At 34.1% G+C, this 27,601-nt stretch overlaps 1 protein-coding gene across 1 annotated transcript; it reads right to left on the reverse strand.

The window, feature by feature from the left end:
* Positions 1-583: 583 nt before the first annotated feature.
* LOC128991882 (facilitated trehalose transporter Tret1-2 homolog) lies at positions 584-24,824 on the reverse strand. The gene is made up of 8 exons (XM_054415138.1): positions 24,679-24,824; positions 5,344-5,473; positions 4,490-4,625; positions 3,849-4,028; positions 3,175-3,380; positions 1,939-2,475; positions 1,257-1,519; positions 584-898 (listed from the first exon to the last, which is right to left on the reverse strand). Exons 1-8 carry the CDS (start codon positions 24,681-24,683, stop codon positions 667-669), a joined length of 1,689 nt encoding a protein of 562 aa, XP_054271113.1. The 5' UTR covers positions 24,684-24,824; the 3' UTR covers positions 584-666.
* Positions 24,825-27,601: the final 2,777 nt, after the last annotated feature.

Raw genomic sequence — 27,601 nt, forward strand, 5'->3', positions numbered from 1 at the left:
CAGCCTTGCTGCAACCAGTATAGGCAGGATAATTAAACCCTATTATAAAATGTAATAAATGGTATAAGAAAATGACACATTTTTGCCTCCAACTAAATGTAGTTTTTTTTTTATTATTCTCCATAACCTTCAAATGTAAAATAGCTTCAGTATACAAAATTATTTGTACTACCCATACACGATGGTCACAATGAATATTGAGCAAGTCTGTCTTTAAAAGAAAAAAATTTCTAAATTCTATAATACTTTGTTCTTATGACCTTATTATGTAATTAGTATAAACCCGTAGTTCACGTGTGAGTGTGTGTGTTCACGAGGCTCCTCGCCACTTACTGGCATCATTTGTGAACAGAATGACACAATTTCTAGCTTTGTAGCTGACCAGACACGCATGCTTCGCTGTGTTTAAAAATTTGTTTAAACTATCAAATCTGCCGCCACATGCCATAATAAGGTAACTGATACTTTTTTTTCTATAAGAAACATATCCAATTCCGACATTCAGTGCCGGATATGTTCCCTTAGTAATAAATAAAATAAAAGAGAAAACAGCAGAGAATATAGGGGGAATAACAAATCACAATCAAAAATAATTCTTATAAAAATAAATAGCTGTACAAAAATATCTTACACTAGGCAAACTAATATCACTGAGTATTTACGTTGTCATGAGTTGATTTTCTTCTTGTAGTCTTGCTCTATCTGCTCCAGGGACCTGCCCTCGGTCTCTACCATGGAGTAGTAGAGGAACGCCGCACCAAGGAAGGTGAGGAGGCCGTAAGTGAGGAACACTCCTCCTAGCGTGAGGCTAGCCTCCAGGCTGAGGAACGTCTTGGTGGCGACAAAGCCTAGAATATACGAGGCTGCTGCTGCTACGCCACTGGCCAGACTACGCCCTCTGTGAAACATAAGAGTTCGTCTTACTAACAACAAGAAATAAGTACATTTAAATGTTCTTACTATCAAGCGATTCTCAGATTTGTAGGCTTTTTAGAGTTGTTGGATAGCCAACTTGTCTTTCTTTTGGACCTGTAGCTAGTTCATCACAATAGTCAGTAATTTGTCTAACGGGGTAATGGGTATAGTTTAGTACTCCGACCAGCTGTCCTACCTAAGGCTTTTCCATTGTGACTGAAGAATGAACTAGGTCAACAACCAAGTCACAATTGACAATCATCTCTTCCACATTGATTAGCTATAAGGAATAATTCTAGCTTAATTCACGAATACTCAAAATAGAAAATTTGGATATTTACCTAAAAGGAAACACTTCACTGACGAGCATCCAAGGTACTGGTGCGACTCCGTAGCCAGTGAAGAACTGGAGTATGAGCAACATGATGAACGGCAACCATCCAGATCTGTCGGCTGGATCTGTGAAGAAGGTATACAGAGCTGTTGTGGTGGTAGCAATGGCGCAGGCCGTCAGGGATATCAGCGCCATTGGGCGTTTGCCTGTCCACCGCACACTCACCATGCACAGGATGTTGGCTGTGAACTGGATCACAGAAAATAGCACCTGAAAGAGAAATAGTATGTACAGTTTAGTCAAATATTTGAGTATTTTACCTCAAAATGTATTAAACGATAAATGAGGGAACAAATAACAATAATTACACGCTTAATATCTAGCAGAGTTACAAATGGTAGGTAACTAAAAAGTTTATTTCATTTAAGGCTTTAAACCCCCTGGCGATTGATTTGTTAATGGACTTTGCTTTCAAAGATCCAAGAAGGCTGACCAAATTTCTTTACAAGGTTTTAAATGTGAATTTTAAAGAGACAAAACAATTTATGTCATAAATGTATGGGAATTGTTGTCTACAACACAATTTAGTATATTTAGTACAATGTTTAACACATTTAATTATGTTAATAGTTTTGAAAATGCATTCAAAATGTAATGTTTTCTTCCAGTTAAGGTTGCCTAACACTTACTGTAGCATGAAGTGGTGTTATTGGAAACTTCAGTTTTTCAAAAACTTTCACAAAGTAGGGTCTCATCGCTGCAATGCCAGATGCGTTCAAGAAGAAGAAGAAACCGATGACGAGTCCCAGCGGCCTCAACATCTCAGGTCTCACAAGGTCTTTCATTCTCACTTTCCAGTCTGTCTCGTGTTCCCCGACACTCGCAAACTTCACACAGTTTTCAGCATTGTTGTTACTCTTTGAGTCTGGTTGAGTCAAGTCAACGGTTACGAACTCACTTTTACCGGACTTTTCGTTTTTGAGAGCTACTCCATTGGATGTCAAAGTCACAGTTTTGCCCTCATCGTCTATGCTGACATCGTTGGTGTACGCAGCCTTCTCAAGAGTCCCGGACTTCCGTAGCTGGGACGCCTCGCTGTAGCGGATCATTTCCAGCAGCTCCGCACGAATGTTCCTCGGTTCCACCCAGCCTCGAAGCCAACACAAAGCTTTCTCAGCTTCCTCCAGCCTGCCTCGAGACAGCAGCCACAGCGGCGTCTCTGGCACCTGAACGTCAACTTATGATTAATGAGGTACAGTATAAAATCTTACAGAGATTTAGATGACCAAGATTTTCTGCTCAAATTTGAATAAAAAAATTAAATGCTTTCTTAAAAATTGTTTTCAAAATCCCTTGAGCAAATTTATATCTTAAATTAAAAATCTAGTAAAGTTTTTTTTAATTTTGTATTTGATAAGTGAAAAAAAAAACACAAATGCCCTTATTGATTTAAAAACTGTTTTGATGTACAATTAAATTTTGAAATAACATTTTAGCCAATTTCCCATACAGGGAATAATATTTCAATGAAAACTGAAATGGACAAATGGAATTTTGCTTAGTGTTTGTTTAGGATATCTATATTTATTTATGTTCATAAAACTGGGTTGTATTGAGTCTACAGAATTTAATGATGAAAAATAGGTTTATGAAAACCTTTAATTTTGTCAAAAAGGATTTGTACAGTACTAAGAATGCATACAAATGGAACCTATTAAAAATAGGATATTTTTTATAATAGGATATAGACTTGGATTATCTGAATCGCCTTAAGAAAAATAATGCGTGACAGAAAGCTACGTAACTTACATATATTTTCAAAAAATTACCACCTTTTGTTGCAGTACCTCTGGAAGGTTTCTAGTTTTTATTAATCAGTAAATAACCTCTGAACATTGGAAAGCAAAATTGTACCTTAAAATTACCTGAGAAATGGCAATAATGGTGATGACAGGAATGGTACAGCTGATAGCCGCAACATGATGCCAGTCTGTGAAGTTGCCCATTGCGTAGATCACTACGAACCCGAGAGACACAAAGATACCAGCGTAGGATGTTAGCATTCCTCTGAACCTGGGCTCGGAGATCTCTCCTACATACGTAATGATCGGAGCCTCCATGAATCCCACACCTAAACCATCATTTATGTGTCACTGTCACTTGATTACATTCATCACGGATAAATAGTGTGCATTATTAGGTATGAATACTTAATTGTTTAAAAGATGGAATGACTGATAAACGGTATACTAAAATGAAGTACTTAGTAATTTTTCATGACCAAATATTTGTTAATAATTTGTTGACCATAGCTTCGTGTTGATTTTTGTTTTAAATTATTTTGTTTTACTGTATCTCACTGGTAAAACAAGTTTAGTTCCATGTGTTCAACAATCAAAGTGCTATGATCAGATGTTTTCACGGTTTCATTCAAAAGAACAAAAAAATTTTAGAAATGAAATTTGAGCTTGAACATGTACTGTAAAGTACTCGTATGTTTAAAAACCACCAGATTGTTGTATGAGATGTACTGTACAGCTTACAACGAACTTGATATTTATCATTGATATTACTGATATTTTTTGAACAGTTTTCTTACCCAAACCCATGATGATGATGGCAGTGAACATGGTAAAGAGAGAGCTTGCACTGTAGAAGAGGTACCATCCGATGATGTGAGGAACGTTGACCAGTAGCATGGAGTATTTGCGTCCTAGAGGCTCCAGAACTATGCCAGACAGAACACTACCTAGGGGCTGGCAAATGAAGCCTATGCTACCTGCAACACGCTTGGATGTAACATAGAAAACTGCAGTTAAGAGATTTTGCATCGTATAGTCTGTGATATTTATAGCTCTAACAGTAGCACAGTCTACTGTCTTCACAAAATTTAGGTGGACTTAGGGGAAGGAATCTATACCTTCCACTTGGTCTTACCTTATTGATTGAACGCCCCCTTATTATCATGTTTTGCAAGCATCATCTTAATTCGTTGTCAATTTTACTACCATATAATTCAGAATTATCTGCATTGAAAGCTCATATACAATGAGTAAAAAGTATAAAAGCATGAATAAACTCACCATTTGAATTGTTTGGATGTAAATGATTTTACGTTGGTAGTTAGTACATAATTCAAATATATAGTCTACTTCTTAATAAATAAAGATATTGAACGTTGAACAAATTCAAGCAATTGTTGTCTATATTCTTTATCTTCTTAAATGCAAGATATCTTACCGAACCATGAAGCTTGAGAAGTTGTGAAAGATAGACCAGTTTTGGCGTTGAGTAACACAGGAATCACAATCGTTGGGAATGCTACTGTCATGCCGAGGTCTAGCAGAATCAGATTCTTTGCGGTACTTGCCAAAACCTGTTAAAACAATATTAAATGAGTGCTATGTATTTTATATAAAAACACACTTACACATTTTTCTAATGAGCAATCGATGGTTCAGAGATGTGTGCTTTTAGATTTTATCTTTAAATAGGTTTGGTTTGTAAAATTATAAATTCAAAATGATTTTATTTAATCTTAGTAGGATTGTATATAATTTTAACAAACATAAAAGTAAACAAAATCCATATGAACCAATGATTGATATTAACTAAAACAACAAAAATAACATAAGAGATTGCAGGACAGCATAAGTTTTTTTATGTATTTGCTTTCCACAGCTCAATAAGATTGTTTGCCTTTGTAATAAAATCACTATACTACAACAGTCTTTCTTTGTATTTTCAATTGAATGATGATAGAACAATAGTTGCTATAGTCAATCAGGATGATGATTTGTTATGATATCTAGGATGATACAGACACACAGAAGTACCTCTGATTAAATATGGGCTGTAAGTAGATAGGTATACAGTACATTTATTTGGAATGGACAAACTGTTGAATAATAAAAAATTGTAAACATTAAGGAACTTTTACAACAAAGAACAAGAAATAAAGAAAATGTCCTGGGACCAACAAATAACTATAAGCCATTATGAATACCTATGACACTCCTTGGCGTAGTAGATTTATTTGTATGATATTTCTCTTTAGTATACTTTATATTTCGTCAACAATGTTGATAACCTACCTGTGGCAGTGCCTGTCTGAACGTGCTCACATGCTGCACTTCTCCCTTCTCTTTGAGGTCCTTCACCTCTTGTTCCTTCTTCTCCTTCACAAAATTTTCAGCTGCGGAGGACCTCTTTTCCCTCCCAGACCTGCAAAATATATTTTTTTTTAGACAAAACAGTATATTTCACTACTAATCCTGAAAGTGACACGTTTTGTGGCAATATTGTATGTAGTGCAAGAGCAAATTGAAGCCAAGCGGAAAACAACTGCATGTATAGAGCCCCGAAACAGAACTTTTGTGAAAAATTACATTTCATCACAATGCAAATAATCACATAAAACTACTTTATGTTTTGAATATTCAAATATTATACCATAATCTAAACCTTAATTTTTCTTAATCAAACAAACGTTTGCCTTCTCCAAACAAACAAAAGTGTCTGTTTAGCTCAACCATAGTAGGAAAAATAATTCTGATAATAATAGCAGCTGGGTTTGGACATGATCTTTTATGCGGAGAGTTTTTAAAACTACTCAGCTGCCAGGGCAGTGGGGTGGGTAGCGACATTGACTATAGGTGTATAGTCAATGGTAGCGACATTGATAGTCAATGGTAGCGAGCAGGTCTAGTGGTAGAGCGGGAGTTTGGGGCCCGAGGTCCCGGGTTCAAATCCCGCCAATTACCAATCATGGATTTTATCCATGTGATAGTGCCGCGACCCTCTAGAACTAGCCTGAAGTAATGTGTAAAACGGTTCCAGGCTACAGCCTAGCGTCCTGGGTGTGATATTTAAAAAATATAATATCGTGAATTCACCGTGTATTACTTTATTAATTGCTGTTGTAAAATATGATAAAAGTTCAAAATAGCCTTGTTATCCAAAATATGAACTAAGAAGACCGTTGTCATAAGTTTGGTGTGTTTTATAAATTTATCAAAGTAGATTCTAAATTTTGTAGAGCATTGTTAATTTTTAGTGAACTCTGGGTATTCACTTGTGTTTGGTCATACAATGACTTACTTTTACGATTATTTTATGGATGTTTTCTTTGTTTCACAAAGATAAAGCAGTATTTAGGTTTATCTCCTTTTGCAAATTTACTAATGAAAACAACCAAAGATTATAGCTGCAATTTCACAACTTTTCGTAAACAAACTATGGTGTTTATAAACAGAAGGTTTCTGTGTATTTTTGTGTTGTGGTACACCTGAGCTGTGTAGCTGGAACCAACTTATTTTGAACAACTAAACATAACAGTTCTTGAGAAAATATTTTGTAGGCCTACAGAAAATATTGAGAAATTATTTGATTGATTGATACAGCAATTTAAGTACAGCATTTGAGACCAGTAAAAGCAGTTAGAAATTCTGACTGTAGGTCTGTGCTTTCTGCTTTGTATCCCAACATAAGTGTTGTTTAATGACTTATGAACTGCTCTAGTCATTGATTGCGTAATGGAAATGATTATGTTAGTCATGACTCATGAGTAACAATTTCCTTACACAATAAATTACTCTGATGTCAAAATTAATTTTAATAAACAGTATAAGCAATCTGACACATACTTTCTCTCATTAGCTTGTCAACAACCCTTATAATTAGGGAAACGGTGGGAGTAACTATGATATTTTATAGGTAAAATCCCGAAAGTTGCAACTTTTGAATTGTAATTTTTATGTGTTTTATCATTTTGTTTAGAGTGAAAAGGACCCTAATAGTAGGCTATTTAATCAAAATTGTCCGAGCAGTTTTTGTACAAATCTGTGTTTTGTTATTTTATGGAAGGATTAATATTGAAAATCAAATTTCAAAAATGAAATAAATACCTGGAGATACCATGAATTAGTACCTTCATACCGAATGTCATCAAAATCGGACGTACACATCCAGACACACAGACATCACTTTGAAAATAACTTGTTTTGGGTTCAGGGGGATCCGTCACTCAAAACTCAAACTCAAAAACTTTGACTAAAACAATACTTTCTCCAATAGACTACTACAACTATGAATAGGTAGAAAAAGTAAAAATTCACTGATTAACATTTTGTAAATATAAATATAGGGGGGTCTATATTGCTTTAAAAATAATAATTACGCTAGGAAAGAAAGAATATACCTAAGAATATGTCGATACTTGATAAGTTGATTTTCATTTTAAAAATGTTCTCAGAAATCTTTTATTTTCAACCTATACTCATCTTACAACAATGAAATCAACTTACATGTTAAGTTGTCAGATAGTATTTTATCAGCCACTGACAAAGTTTAACTATACAGTACTAACATAGATTAAAGGAGTAGACAAGTCTACTCATTTAATCTATGGTACTACACAGAAGAGATAACAACCTACCAGGTTCATGCTTGTACTATAGTTAAACCACAGAAAACATACTACTATAACCCAGAATGCCAACCGCATGGTAAAAAGCATTAAGTGTTTTGAGAGAGCTTTGCCTGTCAATTCGTAGGCAGCGCCACCAGCGTTGCCATGCACTCAACATAGCAACGCTGGTGGCGCTGCCTACGAATTGACAGGCAAAGCTCTCTCAAAACACTTAATGCTTTTTACCATGCGGTTAGCATTCTGGGTATAGTAGTATGTTTTCTGTGGTTAAACTGATAACAGTTAGTTAGTGAGGAGATATAATTAGCAAGTAGCACTTTATTACCAGTAGGTAGTTAAAAGAGATTAAGTTAAAAGTGAGATTACAATATATACTTCTCCCTCCTAAAAATTTCAGGTTCATTCAAGTACCAGTAGTCTACTCTATGTAGCTTAACTTAAAGTTGTGTGATAAAATAAGAGAAAGAGACTAACTCGATTTATTGAACAGTGATGATGACTGTGGCAAATTATTTTCTGCATATTTATAAAATCAGATCTACGTCTGTGATTATTTATTTAATTTATATATTTATGCATTACCAAAGTATCTTTTCAGTCAATTTGAGATACCTACTGTTCTATCCTGGAACAATTTTTGTCTTTTCCCAATTTTTCAATCGTTTAGGGTTCTGTCCATTTTCTGGGCATTCAAAGGTAACCAAATGCCGTTAGCAGGTTTTTTTTGGTAGCCTAAAAAAACTTTTTAACATTGTAGAGAAATTTGAAAAAAGTTGCATCTACAACTCTACTGTGCTCTCGTTTCTTATGAAAAAGCAAAACAACCAGTAAGGACTAATGTGCAACATACACACATACTGAAAAGTAAACAGTTTGTCCAGTCAAGCCATTAAAACTTGATTAAAAAACTAAATATTTTTATTTATAAAGACGTGGTAAGTTTGTACATTCAATAATGAAGTTGTTGATAAATAAAATTCAAATTATTCGTTATGTGTCTGAAGCAGATTTGTAGCATTTAATTTTTAACGTTTAGTTGAATTAATTTAGCTCATGCCCTATTTAATAGTACGAGTGGAATCTACAACAATTTTTATGAAAACGAGAGAATACTTTATTTTTTCATTTTGTTAATGGTGGAGTTTATGTTATCAGTGGGACTATTGTTGATATATTACAGAATAGTATTGTGATAAAAATGTTTATTAATTTACAAAAAAAAAAAAAAAAATTATAAAACACGCTGCAAATAGTTGTGGATATTCTTACGAATGGAGCTCCTTCACCTTCAGTGAAAACTCATGACCACAATTTATTTGACAGGTTCTATAGTAGTCTGTGATGCATGAAAGGCCCTATGCTAGGTGGTACACCAGACCTTGAGGACACAAATGTGCCAAGGTTTAGGATGAGCAAGAAACTGGGAAGGACCTTGAGTGTCTTTTGACATCACACTCCTGGAGATGCCTATACCAAAATAAAATTATTCTTTGATGTTTAGTCAATAAAAAATATCGAATGTTCGTTATGCAACATTTTAAACACCTTATTTATTTTAAGTTGCCAGTATTTGCCAGTCATTTTGCCGATAACAAATATTTAAAAATATGTTTCCCACACAAATAAAAACATTTTTTTTCTTTAGAAGATCATAAGAAACAGAATTTTGAAAATATTTCAAACCGTTCTATACTTCTAAGTCCATACAAGTTTGGTTGTGTTTTGTGTTTGGCAAATTTTGTCCATGTACCTAAGGATTTTTTATAACGAGATTATTTTTGAAATATGCTAATGTCAAATGAGAACTTAATTTGACAACAAGACAATAACAAGTCGTAGAAAATCACATTTGGTTTTCTTATTTGGAGGTACAGCGAAGTTAAACTGCAATGTGGATCCTGTTCAAAATTACTCAGAGATTATTATAGCTCGTTGTAACTTTTTGCAGACATTATGATTTCCTCCTAATCACCGAAAAAGAGTCATTAGATTACTATTACCCAAATTACCCTTATAATGGTGCAAAACAATAGAAATTCCAGTAAGAAGTTGATATCCGCCAACGCTGAACACTTCATTGTCTGATGATTATTATGACTTGCTTGTACAGTATTTTCTTAAAAATCGTTAGATGTCTTCCAAACTCGTTTCTGGATTGCCCTTTGATATAGTTTGAGATATTTTAAACCAAATTTTACTAGAGTTTATATATATTGTACGTGTGACTGATGACAGATTCTAGCTTTAAGTATATAATACGTGTATGACGATGCCTACTAAATTGCAAGGCAATGCTCTTACTTCTATAACCACCAGATAGGCATACTGTCTGTTTAATATGCTAAAAGTAAATCTGCTATTGGGAAAATCACAAGAAGAAAAGATTGCATTTGAAATGTTGGTAACACAATATGTAATCAACGTAAGATAGATTTTACGGTTGGTAGCAAGGTTAATTGTTTTGACGCAAACTATTAACTGCAACATTGAGGGAGAAAGTGCTACAAGTGACGGTCTTTATTACATTCGTAATTGACTATTAAATGCGGAGTCTTCTAGATGCTTGAAAGATTGTATTCTAGAAAGGGAGTAAATTCTTCCGCAATGAAGAATGATTGTGATCTCTTAACGATGACAAACCTTTCTCTCGTCTTCGTTTAATTTAATTGATCAGCAATTACGTCATAGTTATTTTTAGAATAAATGGCATACTAATGGTAACTTTAACATGTTACCGAAAAAATGTTTTATTCCCTGTAGCAGCAAACCAAAGTACTCGTTAAACCAAAGGTTAAAAAAAAACTGACAGGTGGAAATATTTCACTACACTAATTATTAGACAAAAATGGAAATTCGCTTAGTCAGCAGGTTTGTTGTTGGAGGGATTATGTCATAGACTGGGAGTATGTTTTATCTATGGTTATGATTCGAAAGCGTTGTTTACCGATTTGTTTACTAATCTTTTTATAGGTAATGTTTAGGTCCTTCTGAAGACGGGGTTGAATTCTAGATTCTGGATTTCAAGCTCCTTTGCAACAATATAAACTTACTGTCACCAACAATAAACTTCAAAACAAGGAAAAATAAATTATAAACTAATCCTTTCTGCTTCAGAGTCATCGCCCGATTGTTTTGGAGTTTGAGTAAACAACCAAATGTCATAAGGAAATATGTTTGACTGTATACGTGACAAATATATGAGAGCTGTTTTCCTTCTCATGTCACACAACGGAAATTACCCTTACAGTTTGACGAACACTGTGACAAAAGTTGAACAACTTTGACTGCTGTAATATCGTCTCTTTTGTGAATTTATAACCAAACAAACAACACGAATAAGCTACCAGATGATAATGCTGGTGTAAATTCAATAACCTCCTTTAGCGTAAGTAACATGAGTAGGTACTGTTCGAAGGGTTGTCTTAATTGTAAATCGATTCCCAATTTTACTGAACAATGGAAAATGAAAATGAAACCTGGAAATGATAATCCGTATACTAAAATATCTTTGAATGTTGAATCTCGGGAAAAAACTCACAAATTACTGTAATTGTGAGTTGTGTAGTTGTGGTGTTTATGGCCTCTCTGTAGAGGACTGACCGGTTGGAAAGTTTCATTATCGCTTCAACGAAAAGATTTATTTTTTTAAGCCAGAAAAAGTACTGTAAACAAGTGATTCATTCCATGTTACACAACTGGGAAAGAGGTGTTTTACCAGTTTCGTGTTGGGTAACTAATTCCTCCTTTCCTGTTTGGGTAGCAAAAAGACTTTAACCTACTAGAACTGTAATTTTTGCTACATTATCACTCAACACGCTCAAGTATTTAATTTTAGTGAAATACTTTCACAACCTGTCAAGTAAATAGGGCGAGCATTGCAGACAAAGTCCTGCAGATCCTTGTACTAATGTCAGTAGTTAGCGTGGAAAGCTGATTGATGTGGCTGTGGCCCGAATTGAGCCGGTACTCAGCCTCAGCCGGGGCACTGACCTGCCACATCAGCTGATCTCACTACGCATCAGCAAAATGTTTAAACTTCGAATAGAAAATATATTATTGTAAATTAAACATAATTACACAGTTTACTCCAATTCAAGGCCGCGACGTTGGTGTGTGGCAACCTCGCACGGCCGGTCTAGTGCCATGACCAGTAGTAACAAAAGTGTAAACATAAACGTTGCGCAGAAGCTCCATTATGAAGTGCAACAGCTGTTTCGGTAGGGCGGGACTGCGGTGTTGCCAATTTTGTCCACCGCGGCCTTGTATTAGAGGAGGCTATGACTTATTTATGTTGAGGTCGCAACACTGATTTTTCATACCGAAGTAGACTAACTGTAACAGCTGTAGCTGTAATTTCTTGATAGTTTAATTAACTTATAGAGTGTGGTACTACTGAAGTTCTACTGTTAAACCACAATAATACCTTCAATAGCACTACGGATATGCTTAAAATCCACCACAATTGCAATGTTTTTACTTACAGTGTATAGCACACTGTAATGTTCCTCACTGTATACATTATGAAAGGGCACAGTATTAACATGGACATTCGATTAACTAAATGGCTTAGGGGTGAGAACAGTTTCCAGAGGAAATCTCAATATAAAAAAAAATTAAATACATTGAATTCGTATTATATTGGGAGAATTTGTGCATATTTTAATACAAATGAATTATGCTTAGTTAGCAATGAACTCGAAAGTAATTAGGATAAAGCTAACTCGTCATCTGAGGTGGCAGAAAATATCGCAAGTGTAGGAGGGCACGCACGGGTTGAAAATACTTCTAGAGAAGCAATTCCGATTTTGTATTCTCAACATAACTGACTGGTGTTTATGCATTCAGTTTCAATTTAGGGAAAAATAAATTTTGTTACAAAGAATTTAAAAGGGGTTATGGTGTGGTTGAATCCATCGAAATATGCTGTGTAGGAGATGATAGTTTGTATTGCACAAACAAATCATGATCCCCGTCCGATTTTTTAATTACAACTTTAAGTTTTTTATTTGATCATGTTCACAACCAACGTTAAGATCATGTTGTTTATTTGATCACGTTAAGTCCAATGAGTTGTATGCATGACTTGGGCCTAAGCTGTACAATGACCTCCCCTACAACCTTATTACCTCTGTATGAGTATTGAATTTTATGAGGATTGAATTTTACAGTACTGTATATACGTTACTCCAAATCGAAATCCAACATACCAGAGGTTAGTTGACAATTATATTTCAATAAATTAAGGGTAAAATAACAATAAATAGGTAGGGGAAGTAAAATCAAAATCAACACACCCAAGCTGCCATCGGCAAAATCCATTGAATTAATTGTCTTTAGCAGTTCCATTACGATACATATTAACAAGGGAATATGTATGGCTTTACGTAAATTACGATTTTCAGCATTAATTATTGTTTTTCATGAGGACGTACACGTCAATGAGGTTTAGATATTATACGCCAAAAGCGTTTGAGTTATTTCAAAAAGATGTCCACCAAGAAATTACTGACTTAGTCAACGACTTCCAGCTGATTTGAAAATCGTATTACGTAACACATTGTTATTGTTGTTAGACTTCTACATTTAAGACTAGCTGTGTACCCGTTCTACGCACGGGGATCTTATCGTAGCCAGTTGAAACCTTCTTATATTAAGAACAGCAGTTGATTTTAATATTTTCAGATATGCTGGCAGAACAATCTATCTATATATTAATAGGCAAGCATGTTTCTTTAAAACCCTTTTTCTCAGCTCGTGTGCATCGCAGGGGAAATCTATGCATACTGTTAGAAAGATATTTGCCTGTAGATGTGCAGAATCCCTTTATAAATTAAAGTAGGCTAAAAAATAAGCACAAAAAACGAATTTGAAAACCTCAAAAAATTTACATGGAACAACTGGGTTGCCATGATGGTGACGAAATAACAACCAAATGTAAACAGAAAATCAAAACAAATGGAAGAAATCCCAATCACATGTTTTATTTACAGTGTGGGGAGAAAATAGAGAAGTCTGTACATTACATATTTTTGGTCGAGTTTCGACCACTGGACGACCTCTCGTTATAGATAAACCTTCGCAAATACAGTATCTGACAGTTTCAAGCACAAGCCAAAACAAATGCTTCGAAATTAAATGTCACCCGGATCATGTTGGTCCATATGTTAAATCCAATGATTAAACTAAAAAAATCTTTATAGATCTATGAGGCATAGCCCTAAGGTAGGCCTGAAAGTTACTTTCCACAATGGTTAAAAGTATATAAGGTACTACATTAACTTCACAATTTAACACTTTATTCGGGTTGACATTTTTCATTATCAAGGTGCTCTTGTCCTTTCCGTGAAACACTGAGAAATAAAGGACATTAATGCGTTACCAACAGACATACACACACAAATCCAGAACTTAATTAGAGAATTTGCTACGCTTTAAGTATAACAAAGTAGGTACATATAAAATTAGTATTTGAAATCTTTGTTAATGGCATCAAATTTTATCATAACAATTTATATTTGCTTGGACCGAAGATGACCCGTAATGCTGTCGAAATGACGGATGACTATTTGAAATGAAGTACTATAGACGATTTAGATTGGTAATTTATAATAAAAATTACCAAAATAGGCCACGAACTATTGATGCATAAACAACGTAAAGCGTTTAAACAATTCATGATGGTTTACTGAGTTGTACTAAAATGCGTTAGCCTATCGTTTTCTTAGCATAAACTAACATTTTGGAATCCAGAAAGAAAAGCAAAACTTATACAGTTAAATTAAATACGCCTGTAATAAATAAGGTGCAACATCAACGTTAACTAATTTGTAAATTACAATGATGTTGTAGTACGTAAATGTTATTCTTGCTGCTACCAACGGTTCTAAGGGAAATCAGTACCAAAAACCAACGTTTACAGTTAAGAACTATAGTACATCCGATCAACTGTATTCGTTAATCAAGTCCCGAGGATATTGATCTCTTGGTTTTGGATTTTCTCGTAAAAGGTTATTGGCAGTCAAAGTTATTTACCATAAATTGCTTTATTTATAAATAACTTTTAATGTAAACTTATCGGTGTCAGTTTGAAAAAAAAAACAACCTTATACAAACAACTGTTTTGTTATTTAATAGATTACGTATTCTCTAAACAATGATTGGTATAGGCTATCCATTAACATTAGAAGGGAATGTGATAAAAATCACACAACGTTGGGTTTTTGGACGTTTGTAATTTTATTTCTTAAGTAGGTAGGCCGTGTATCCTAGGAAAAAGTACCGGTATCAAGGATCGTCGATCGTCGTCAAAAAGGTTGTTATGAATAATTGGCTAGGTGTACGTACCAAAGAGATAGGCTATTTGCCTATTGGCTGTATGGTCCAACGATTGCATCACACGGTGAGTAGAAACTATTGACTATATATACAGTATAGTCAATGTTAAGAACAGAAAGTTACACATTGGAAACCGAGTTTAGCATTATCCGTAAACCTCTGTTACAATCACCTACAGCAGTTGTGATTTTTTTACTTTACACTTTACACAACCGCCATTGAAGCGCCGTCACTGAGTGGAAATCTTGTTTCTAAGCTATTGGCGACGATCATTATTAAATTTAAGTTTCCCACCCGTATACAACACTGATTCAAGGTCTTCTTTCTTGTTATCAAAACTCAAGAACAATTTCATACACTAAAGAATTTCTGGTTCCTGACCTGGATGATACCTAGTTAATTAATTTCATTTACGGTTACACTATTACACTATATTATTGAACTTGCGATTAATTAAATCCGTTATGTAAGAAAAACGTTTTTGATCTCACTTCGTTGACATTCGCTTTCAAAACGTGATCGAAAATGGTTGCGGTATTTGTAAACAACATTTGTAAACATATCAGTGACAGCTAGAAAAAATAATCTTGATCCGAACAGCTGTTCGTTATTTCATAGATGATTATGTGATAAAAATTGGACGAAAACTTTAAAAAAATCGCACAAAACTGCATTTTTGAACGTCCGTAATTTTATTTACGAAGTAGTGAGACCATATTTTAATCGCTAAAGACACTCTCACCAATCCAGTAAATACATTAAAATGACTTGGATCTTGATAGGTACTCTCATTTTCCTGGAGAAGATTGCGTAAAATGCCATCTTGAGTGTTGCAGACAGACAGACAGACAGACAGACAGACAGACAGACAGACAGACAGACAGAAATTTAGATGAGACTTGTTTCGGCTTCTTTAATGTATAAAACGTAAAAATAACCTAAAGGTTTATGATTCTGAGCAATGTACAGACAAAACTCTAATTTTATTTATATAGATTGTTCCGGTACGATCATGATATATGATTTTCCTAGCGTAGTTCATAACGTAATTCTATACTTTGTTTACGTTTTTATTGTATACAAAACTGGCTGCACACTGAGATTCATGGTGGGCCACTCTTGCATAACGTCAGCCTTTTGTGAAAGCAACCTTGACATTAGTGTAGTCATGAAGCACTGCGGTACTTAGAGATCCTGGTTTACTTCGCCTCGTCTTTACATACCGTTTACCATCCCCAACCCCAATACAAAAGTGATTATTAAATTAACCCCCCCCTTATATTCTTACTTTTAATGTATACGATTCCATGAATGGTTTTTATACCATATATGAGACAATTTGAAATAACTCCGATTTAAATTAAATTAATTTAAATAACAAATAATTCATCTCTTGAATCGTAGACGTGTTAGTTTTGGGAAGCTCGAACTAAAATTAGTAAGAAAACGTTGAATACTAAAATTTACTGAGCTATTGAAACACAGAACGTCTGGAAATAAAATTTTAATTAAAACCCATGATAGGACGCAAAGATTGAAAGGAAAACGAAAATAAGGTTAGTATGAAGTGGTTATTTGCGATTTTAAATGTGTTTCATAATTGACTATACTATATACACTATAGTATACTATACTTGTAGTAAATTTGAGCTAGGGAAATGTGGTATTTTGTACACACATAAAGCCATGAGGTAATGAACCGACTCTCCTTGTTACATAACAACATTTCACAGCATCTAGATTTGCTAGCAGAGTTGCCGTGCCAATGCTACCTCCAATTGTAGCTAAGTAGTTTCATCAAATCATATGTCAGGTGACAAATTGTACATTTTTGCAAATATTCTATCCAAAAATGAAAAGCTGAAATGTGTATGAAATCAATTAATTGTCAGATTATGCTATGCATTTTTAGAATAGCCAATAACCAATGCGGTGACGTAGAAAACATATGGCAATGTAAAGTCAGCTGTTCAATTAAAACGCGAGTTATCAGCTGATTCGTCTCATTGAAGCCATTTGAATCTTTTAAAACTGTAAAGAGATTTGAATGGACTTAAAAATGAATCAATGCACATGATAAATTAACTCGCTTCCTTGAAAGTGGGTTGGTAAGTAGTAATATGAATGGACTGTTTCCTGTTTCCCGATTACCACCCTACGGTTCGTAAGAGATCCAATAGTATTTTTTACATTCAAATTCTTATTAATTGCTAAGAAGGAGTTTGCGTTAGCTGTAGAGTAGTTAATGTTTTACTTAGAGTTTTATTCATAAATTATTATTATGAGAATCATTTACTGAATGTAATAGACAAAGCATAATAGTATTTATTATTAACGTACAATAATTAGTGTTCGCCCTCAAGATACGACTTGTAATATCTACTAAATCCATTTAATATATACAGTTTATTATTGTTTCTCTACTGAGTGACTAACTGTTTCAGTTCTATCGTAAGATTATCTTGAAAATATTGACTTCTAAGCTAAAGTTTAATATAAAATTGTTAAATAAATCCTTGCATTGCAGGCATACCGTACATATTTTGATAATGGCCTTGTTGGCCTTTGTTTCATACGATTTGTAACAATCAGGAACAGAAACATAATTTACTACCAAATTACCGCACACAGAGTAGCGAGGATCGAGATAAAAACGTAAACAATAAAGTTTCCCATGGCTGACCACGTCATGGAGTTAAAGAAGTTGCTTTCTGTTGAAGTTCCCACCATTTTAGCGAAACTACGTCGGTGATCTGTCCCATCCAAGGACTTGAGACAATGGAGAGCCTAGCTCAACAAACTACTTCCTAATACAATTTTAATGGCTAGGAAATTATACTTACAGTATCTTGAAACGGTAAAACTATTTAGTCCTTCAGTCAATGTGGTTTAGCCAACAGTTTTCGTTTGACTATAATGACAAGTTTAATACTTGACACATTTCAATTAAATGCTTTTAAACTTCTGTAGAGAGAGCAGAATTTAAAAAAATCTTATTGAAACAACAACCAAGCAAATAATGAACACGAGGGGTGTGGCGCATAGAGTAGTGGAGTCCATTTGCTGTGGCAGTCAATAAAAATTGCATTATAAAACTTATGTTCATCACACCTTAATATAAATACCCCCGCCGCAGCAAACATGCAGACTAAGCGAATTTCCATTTGCCTGAAGAGATTTTAAATTGAATCTATTTAAATAACATTAGTTTTAACGAGTACCTAGGTTTGCTGCTACAGGAAAACTACTAAAGTGGGCTTTTTAGTAAAATATTAATAGCTCAGTATACAATTAATAAATTTGCCAAGTTTGATCAAAAGACTTTCATAAATAAGCAAACTACAACATTTTACAATATTCTTCGTAAGTATAACATGGGAATTTTAAACTTAAAATTTTTGGATTTCTCCATAACCAATAACCGTACAAAAACACTTTTTTATACTAAATTAGGCCTATTTTTTAAACTTTTTAAATAGGTCTAGAGAGGAATTGGGAAAGTTTGTGTTTTGAGGGACAAAAAAGAAAAAAAAACTATTTTTACCCCCATAAACAACAACCCCCCGTAAAACCCTGTTGCGATCATGCTGGTTCGCGAACTCGTTCAAGTTTATCCTGCCTTACACCTTCAAACAAAATTTCATCAAAATCTGACAAAAACGGACGTATATATATATAAAAAAAATTGAACGAATCGTGTTTTTGGCCTCTAGGGATATTGAGATTAAAAAGTTAATCGGTCCCGGCTCCCGGCCTTACCGTGCCACCTACGTCAATAGCAACTTCCCTATAGGGAAATTCGCTAAAAATCAATAAAATTTGAAGATGAATTCAATCTATTATAGTGCATACTACTTTCCAGCTCGATAACAAACAAACTTAGCAAACTTCAATCTCAACCATATTTACAACAATTGGTCACGACTCAACACGCTTCTGAACAAAGATGCAATCACTTGCCAAATCTTAAAAATTAAATTGCATAACGTGTTTGCAAATTATATTTACTTTCTTACACGTATTATATGCACCTCCTCGTCATATACACTATCGACGTGACACCCACGTATAACCTATGACATAACCTCTGATTTCCTGGAATCCTTAACAATGCAGCATCTAGTATGTTCCTCTTCCTGGCTCCGGTAAGGCTGCGGCATTGAAAGGCATTAGTAGCATTATGGCATTAATTTAGCTGCAGACAATGCTGTTGTCTCAGCTTCCTGCGATGTCCACTGGCTGCAAGATCAGTGTTACTGCAATATCAGTGGGATTTTGCTATATCAGTGCGTTTCTATATCACAATCACTGACCGGTTGGCCTTGACTTGAAGTAACTCTACCTTTACAGACATGATTGTTACATGACCTATTACGTAATGAGTACGGTATACTCGTAAAGCGGTGCATCTATATATACATTGCCTTTGGTTTAATGTTGGTTTATGTGTACAATCGCGTAAATAGTTCCTTCTGAGGGGTTATAAAGGAAGAAAATTTGTTCCAGAAAAGCTTACATGCAGATACAAAGTTAATTCAGTATAGAATGACGTAACTTATAATTTATTGCAATTGAGACTTATTATTTTATTGTTTGTTTCTGCAATAACAGCTTAATAGTGGTCCTAGTTGGGTAGCTCAGTATATAGTGCTCGCCTAGAAATCACAAGGTCACCGGTTCGATCCTGAGAAAAAAGTGTGACTTTTTCATGGCTCGATACTGGAAACAGCTGTTCCTGATCATTGGGCTTTCAATACATGATCCTTACCATAGACTCCTTACTAACCAAACAGCTGTTCTTAGTCGGTAACAAAGCTATTACAGATTCTACACTCATTCTCCACTGATATTTTTGTGTTAAAATACGCACCTAGGTGGTTTTCACATCTTGATAATGGATAATTATGTTTAATAATTATGCTTGTTGTTAACTTATAAACTTGTTAGGATAATTAGAATGTTTACAATGAGGTAACTAATAATAATACTTTGAAGTGTTTGACAGTTTTTGTATAGCAATATATGGAATGCCGTACTCTTATGTAATGTTGGTTGGGGCTGTAAAATAGATTGTTAAATGTTATTACGCCATAAATGAAACAATAGTTTGGAGCTAATTCCATAAAACCACATGTTCAACTACAGCATTAATTATGCCATTGTTCAAACATACCTCGTTCGAGCTGAGATGGATTACACAAAAAGATGTCGTAGTAAGTACAATTTTATGTAATGAAACTAGCATATTGATCACTACTTAGGTACAATAATTAAAAATAACCTTAATGTCTTAATAATCGACCATGCTTTGTCATTAACAAATAGCTGCTAATTGTTTTATTTCATAAATATTAAATGAAATCATACTTTTATTCATATGTTTTAAAGTATATCAAACTGCATCTAATTCATAACATCAATGTTTGTATTCGCCAATGCAAACTCTCATTTAGAAGTTGCGTATGATGAACCTGTTGACTGGAAGAAAACCAGTTTGCTGACCCGACCTCAACCAACAGCCAACCACATAACATTTCGTTGGAACGAGTTAAAACAGCTGATTAAATATATTGTTGGTAATTCGTACTACATGAATGGTATGTTAATTTAATAATTGGTGCTCATGATAATAGGTAATACTAAAACCATGAAAATCATGCAATTGAAAGAAACAATTCTACAAGCCTGATTCTCTACATGACTGATTCGTCGGTATTCTAATGGATGCGCGAATGTTTGAGACAAAAATATGCATGACAAGTGTTGTTTTCTTGTTCACGACTCTGGTTGTATGTTGTTGTTGCATGCAGGTTTGTGTGTGTGATGGCGGATAGGGTACAAACAACTTGCCGATCGCGGTGCAACGAAGATTACGCCCGGCTGGTGGTTTCTTAATTATTTAATTGTTGTAATCAGCTGAATGGCTAGTCTGACAAAGCCTGAGAACTGCGTTCCACATTATTTTCTAACAAAAAGGGGAAACACCATGTTCAAATGTGTATAATATGTTTTGCTGATAAAAAGAACAGGCAGGCCTACATATTCAATTCGTTCACCTGCATTCGTTTGCAATCTCTAAATTTTTACAATTAACTTTTAGATAGGCACTAAAATATCCATAAGTTGCATTAATGATACAGTTCTTGTGTTTAAGTTCCTATTCAAATTTAATAATGTATGTACTACGGCACTGAAGACTATTTGACTGTTGTAATAATAGTTTGTGTATGTAAAACCATAGATAAAACATAAGTATGTTTTATCATTGACTATTGGATACAGAAGAAGACATCCCATCTATATGGATCAGCCAATCCAACTATTAGATCAATTGGATGTCGCCAATTTTTTACTAAAAAAAAGCCATTTTTTACATTCTAATTTTTTATTAGAATGTAGTTGTGTGAGCCAGTCACAGATTTCGCTAGTGTCTAAAACTCTATTTTGTACCTTATTTTTTGTTACTGACATAGTTGCTGGGTCACAACAGTTGCTCTAGCTCATAATAAGTCATTCCATCAGTTTGACTTGGTAAAAACCATCATGTAATCGGCAAAAATCAGTTATTTAGATCAGCGCAATCTGTAGGTGGCTCACATCAACTAAGACAAATTGTTGTATTAATAGTCAAAGGTTTATCTATGGCCCATCGTTAACATTGTAATTTGAGCAAAATACTAGTTTTACGCAAGAAGTGGCTTAGATTATTTTTTATTTAGAAACATTTATAGGATTCTGAAGTAGTTAGTTTTATTCTAAGGCTATTTCCATTCAAAAGACTTTGAGTAGTGGAATTTACAGTATATTGGTTATGTTTGAAAAATTAGGTACCTTTTAAAAACACTACATAATTAGCCTTAATCACGACTAAGCACTAACGTTATCCATCCACTTTTTACACCCATGTATAAAATAAACACTATTTTTTACAAATTTAATTTTCTAAACTACATCAGCAGACCTGTTGTTTTAAAACTAACGAATGCACAGTAACAATTTGCTGATTATACATCGGTATGTGTTACGATTAGGTAATCATGTATCATGTATTTAACAATGTCGTCACTCGCCACGGGTGTCAGACTTGATGTTATGGTAAGAATAATGTGGTGAATCATCGATAAGCTACTTCAGTTCATTCGTGTTTACAGTGATTTGCCGAGATAATGTCTAGAACACAAGAATTCTCATAGTTTCCCTTAAAGATAAGACAGCCGTGTTTACTGATCAAAATTACGAGTTCAAGATAAGTGGTTGTCTAACAGTGTTCGATTCTGAGACTCAGACTGAGTTAAAATCTTGTTAATACAGTTGTTAGTACAGTTCGAAAGTGAGCCCAGCTGTCTTTGGTCATTGGGATTTCAATAAATTATACCATAGGAGACACCTCATCCCATTGTAAATTTTGAAGCTTGTTTTTTGCGTTTAGTTCATGTACGTCCACACTGATCGCTAGTGTAGACAACATTTTGTTTCTATTATTTTAGTGTTATTTTCATGATTTGTGCTTTACTATTTGGTTATATAACTAGGAGACCAGTTATTGTTTATGAGTATATCGTTTTATTAGGTTAAACGAAGTTTTAAATGACTGCAATAACAAGAAACAAATTGTAAACAAAACATAACCTCTATAGTTGGACGTACGCACGATTTTTATTTCAGCTGCAGTTTTTTAATACGGACAAAATGAGAGTTTAAAAATTATAAATAAAAAAAAATATTATTTTAGGCTTGAAACTAAAAAAAAATATATAGTTAATTTTTTAATTAAACTGTCATAACCTAACCTAACTAACCAAACTTGCTGATAATGACAAAATTGAATGAAGGTTTACTAATAGAAAAAATAATTCTGTTCATAAAATAAAACTATAAATGCCTCAAATTAAATTTTATATTTTTTAATTATAAAATTAAACTGTGATAACCTAACCAAACTAACCAAACTTGCTGATAATGAAAAAATTTAATGAAGGTTTACTCGAAAAAAAGTTCTGTTCATAAAATAAAACTATAAATAGCTCAAATTCAATTTTATAAGGTTTTAATTATAAAATTTAACTGTTATAACCTAACAAAACTAACCAAACTTGCTGATAATGCAAAAATCTTAGACAAAAAGTTAGTGCCCCCAATGGGTTTCGAACCTGGTACCATAAGTTTCGAAACCCGGCACGCTATCCACTAGACCACCGAGGCCGATAGCTTCACCCCGTTTCATTGGGCTAATGGTGTTCCCTCAGCCAATAGAATGCTCTCATTTTGTTCTTATTAAAATAACTGCAGCTGAAATAAAAATTTTGCTGGACGTACAGAACTAACAATAAAATTGGCTTCAGCTGTTCCATTAGGATGACTAATCTACTAAGGGAGTATGTTTGATTATACTGACTAAAATAATCAGCTGATCATAGTCAACAACACAGCTGTAATTTAATCTATTCAACACATGTTCACTCTTCTCGTCTTAAACCAAACGCTCCTTGATTTGTGTTGGCGTCGTTAAAATAAATATCTTAATACCTAAGTAAATTGTCTAAGAGTATTTTTCCAATCGAATTTTTGTTGATCCTTAAGCCCATAACTGATTTTCATAAAGAGTTTAGCTAAGCCAACCCTTTTTCCAACATTTACATTCATTTTTCGTTGCAAGCCTCATTTTTACCGCCGGGTTATTTAAACAATCTTTTTTATATTCCAAGCATGATTTTGGAATAATAAATATATATATTAATTACATACGCTTCTCATAACGCATTTGTAACTAGGGTATTCCCGTTATAGAAACAAAACAAAACTGAACACAATTCCGTTATCAAAGTAAATCAGAGTTGACATTGTTGTAATGGCTATTTCATAACGAAATATAACGATATCGACATTGACATACGGATTGATGGCAGATTCAGATTGGCGTTTTAAAGCTGTCTATTTAAACGGTAGATTTGTTTTGCTGGTTTGTTTGTTTTTATAGGGGTTTTCCACGATTGACAATTTTCCTTTATTAATTTTCCGAGAAGGAAAGAGTTGGCAACTCAAAATATCGCTTCACTCTCTGTTTAGCGTATTTTTTTTCTCTTTCGCGTGGTCATTCAGCCAACATGTTATATTATACAGCTATGCTAAGTTAGCATAATTGCTAAACATATTAAACCGATTGCCAAGTATAAACATAGACCAAACTAATTCAGCAATTAGCTTAACATAATATATATCATAGCTTAAACAGCGTAGAAAACCCGACATCTTTCAGGTCAAATAAAGGAGGTATGCAAGGTTAAATAAAACTTATATTGGAGTGTAATTTTGTATTTTTGGATTGTTAAAAAGAAAGTTACCATAAGTACTGTATATGTGCAAATTGATTTAATACTTCAATTATGCTGGTAAAATACGATTTGATCATTGGCGGGTAACAAACTTAAACTACTCTAATTGAAAAAGTGTACGAGTCTATTATAGTTGACTTGTTTTGTTTTGAAAATCATGTTCATTAAAAATCTGCAAATAAAAGACAACTTTTTTCCATTTATACACAATCGTATTTATAAACAAGTGTATCTTATAAGATTCAAAATAAGCTATACATAAACAATGCATTCTCAGGAAAATATTAGTTACTAGTGAAACATTATTTAAAATTAAATACTCTATTACTTACGGCATATTAGATGATAAATTAACTTCCAGAGGATGAAACGAACACTAACTTAAGCTGTAAAGTTAGCCATGACACAATAACACAACCTCCAGTTTGTAGCCCACCAATACACCGACTACGACTATGCGACTACGAACTGACAGAGTTCGGTCGCGGTGCGAGTGACAGGAGAAAATGTTGATGCAGGTTGCCGAAGGGAGGGGAGCAACCGAGCAGGTCACGTGCAAATCTGGTACACGAGATGTTACTACACAATATTAACTAAGATAACTTACTGGAGTACAGTAGTAATGTCACCATCTGTAGATAGAGTAAACATTTACAATTGCGTCTACTCTTTAATCTCTGTGCTACTACACGTGTTTCTAGAGTGATAAAGATAGGTTTTAACCACGGATTATAACCATCCAGAGATTTACCTTTATGAATCAGCTGATGGCAATTCCAAGGCATGTTTCTGGAGAGCGTTTCAGTGTTTAAAATTTTACTTTTTCAAATAATTTTATTCATTCAAAGTTAACAATAAATAACCTACTGTATGTCAAAAAATACAAAATCAAAATATACTTGTCCAACCGTTCAAAGGCTAGATTTTAATAGTATATTTCCTACCTTGGGCCGAAAACGAGGTTTTGCCGGCTCGAGATAGTTTTTAAAACGTTCGAGAGTTGTAAAACCATTTTTGATCCGTAGTACGAACACTATTTTTCACCACACTACAACTATTCACAATAATAATTAATGCTTACTGATAGTCAACGCAAATTTAAGCGGGCAGTTGATTTTACGGCCCTAGTTATGTAAAAACCTGCTCGGTCCCCAAATTACGATTACAGCTGGCATGGCCAGCAAAACGTAACTTCCAGCCTCTAATTAACGTATGTAAAACAGCTAATAACATCATAGTGTGGTGAAAAGGTGTTTACAACTTACTCCTAATATTTACTTTTCACGGGTACTATCCAGTTCCTCTATATACAGGGTGACCGTTAAGTCTTAGGACGACTTAATAACTTTTAAACGACAAACGATATCACAACCACATTTGGTATACCGTTACTGGAAATTGTAAGCTACTTTTCTGTGTACATGGTGGTCGGATATCACCTTTGGGGGACGGCCCGTCGGGGGTCAGAAGAAAATCTTTAATGACAGCCTATGTTGAGTTGTACATAATTTTAAAGGTCTACTTCAACTGAAAACAATGCCGCAAACCACACTTCAAAAGGTTGATCCTGCGCAAAATGGCAGATGTTCAAAGATTTTCAAAATTAGCCAATTTCTTTAAATTAAAACACTTTTTTAAATCTTTAAACAACTGTCATTTTTTAACGGATGGTCCTTTTGAAGTACGGTTTGCGGCATTCTTCTTTGCTTAAAATTCCCTTTAAAATGATCCCCATAACTTCACATTCAGTGATCCAAATAACTCTTCAGGGCGACGGCCCACAAGGAGTCGGAAGTAAATCTTGAATGGAAGCATAGGTTGATATGCACATCAAATTAAAGGTATTTATTAGTAGAATACAATGCCGCAACCGTACTTCAAAAGGACCATCCGTTAAAATATGACAGTTGTTTAAAGATTAAAAAAAAATGTTTTAATTTAAAGAAATTGACTAATTTTGAAAATCTTTGAACATCTGCCATTTTGCGCAGGATCAACCTTTTGCAGTGCGGTTTGCGGCATTGTTTTCAGTTGAAGTAGACCTTAAAAATTATGTACATTTCAACATAGGCTGTCATTAAAGATTTTCTTCTGACCCCCGACGGGCCGTCCCCCAAAGGTGATATCCGACCACCTTGTACACAGAAAAGTAGCTTACAATTTCCAGTAACGGTATACCAAATGTGGTTGTGATATCGTTTGTCGTTTAAAAGTTATAAAGTCGTCCTAAGACTTAACGGTCACCCTGTATATATATATTATACGTGAAGCCGTTTTTTGTGAACACTACTCAGTACTCCTCCCTTATTTTTGGACCAATTTCATCGTTTGAATTGTCAAAAGATTTGACACAGTCTGTAGTTTTTCAATAAGATTTTTAAATTTAAAAATGCTTACCCTCAAGGGCACGAATCACTCTCCAATGTCGATTTTCTCTTCAAAGAATTACACAGAACAAATTAAAAACAAAAACAGAAAATATAGAAAGAAACTCAGCAGATTTTTTGGGAGTAAATATTCGCGGAGTTTATTGTATTGACCAATGCAAACAGTTTTGTTGGAAGAACTGGAAGAACCTATAATACAGTAATAATGAAAATAATTTAATAGGTGAATTTAATATAAACACAGATAATTATAGCACTAGGTAAATTGAACAATGTGTGTAGTTTTTGTTACTCACTCTACACCGGTTGAGAAAAAAGCAAATGGATTGTATACTTCTTGCTATCTTGACGGCAAGGTTACGTTGCCAGTTCCACAAACAATCGAAAGAATTCACTAACAGCCAAGAAATTTCAAGTAAAAAACAAGAAGCTACAACAATTATGCTACGGTAAAGTGTTAGTGGCAATATTTGACCAAACACAAGAGATCAACCTTCTTCTGAGTATTTAACGGTCAAGTTCATCACGGAATTGGAATAACACCTAACACTGAGAACAGAAATGTACGCGAACCTTCACGACGCAATTCGATATATTTAGGCTCAATTAAGCTTTCAGACAAGTAATAATCTTAATGCAATCTTGAATTCAATCAGCAAGATTTCCTCAACGTTGTGTTTCTTACTATGCGGGTTCCTAGTCTCTTGACATAGACATAGACATACTTTATTTGCACAAAACATTCCATACATGTAATAACATTTAGAATAGGTGCATTTTCAAAATTAAATCCACACATAAAATATTTAACATTTAAACTTCACTTAAACTAATACCAGTTTAATAAAATGTTCTAAATTGAAGTTCT

The sequence above is a fragment of the Macrosteles quadrilineatus genome, unplaced genomic scaffold (genome assembly GCF_028750875.1).
Source record: "Macrosteles quadrilineatus isolate MER2022 unplaced genomic scaffold, UCM_ALF_1.0 Scaffold_4__1_contigs__length_99947679, whole genome shotgun sequence".
Lineage (NCBI taxonomy): Eukaryota > Metazoa > Arthropoda > Insecta > Hemiptera > Cicadellidae > Macrosteles > Macrosteles quadrilineatus.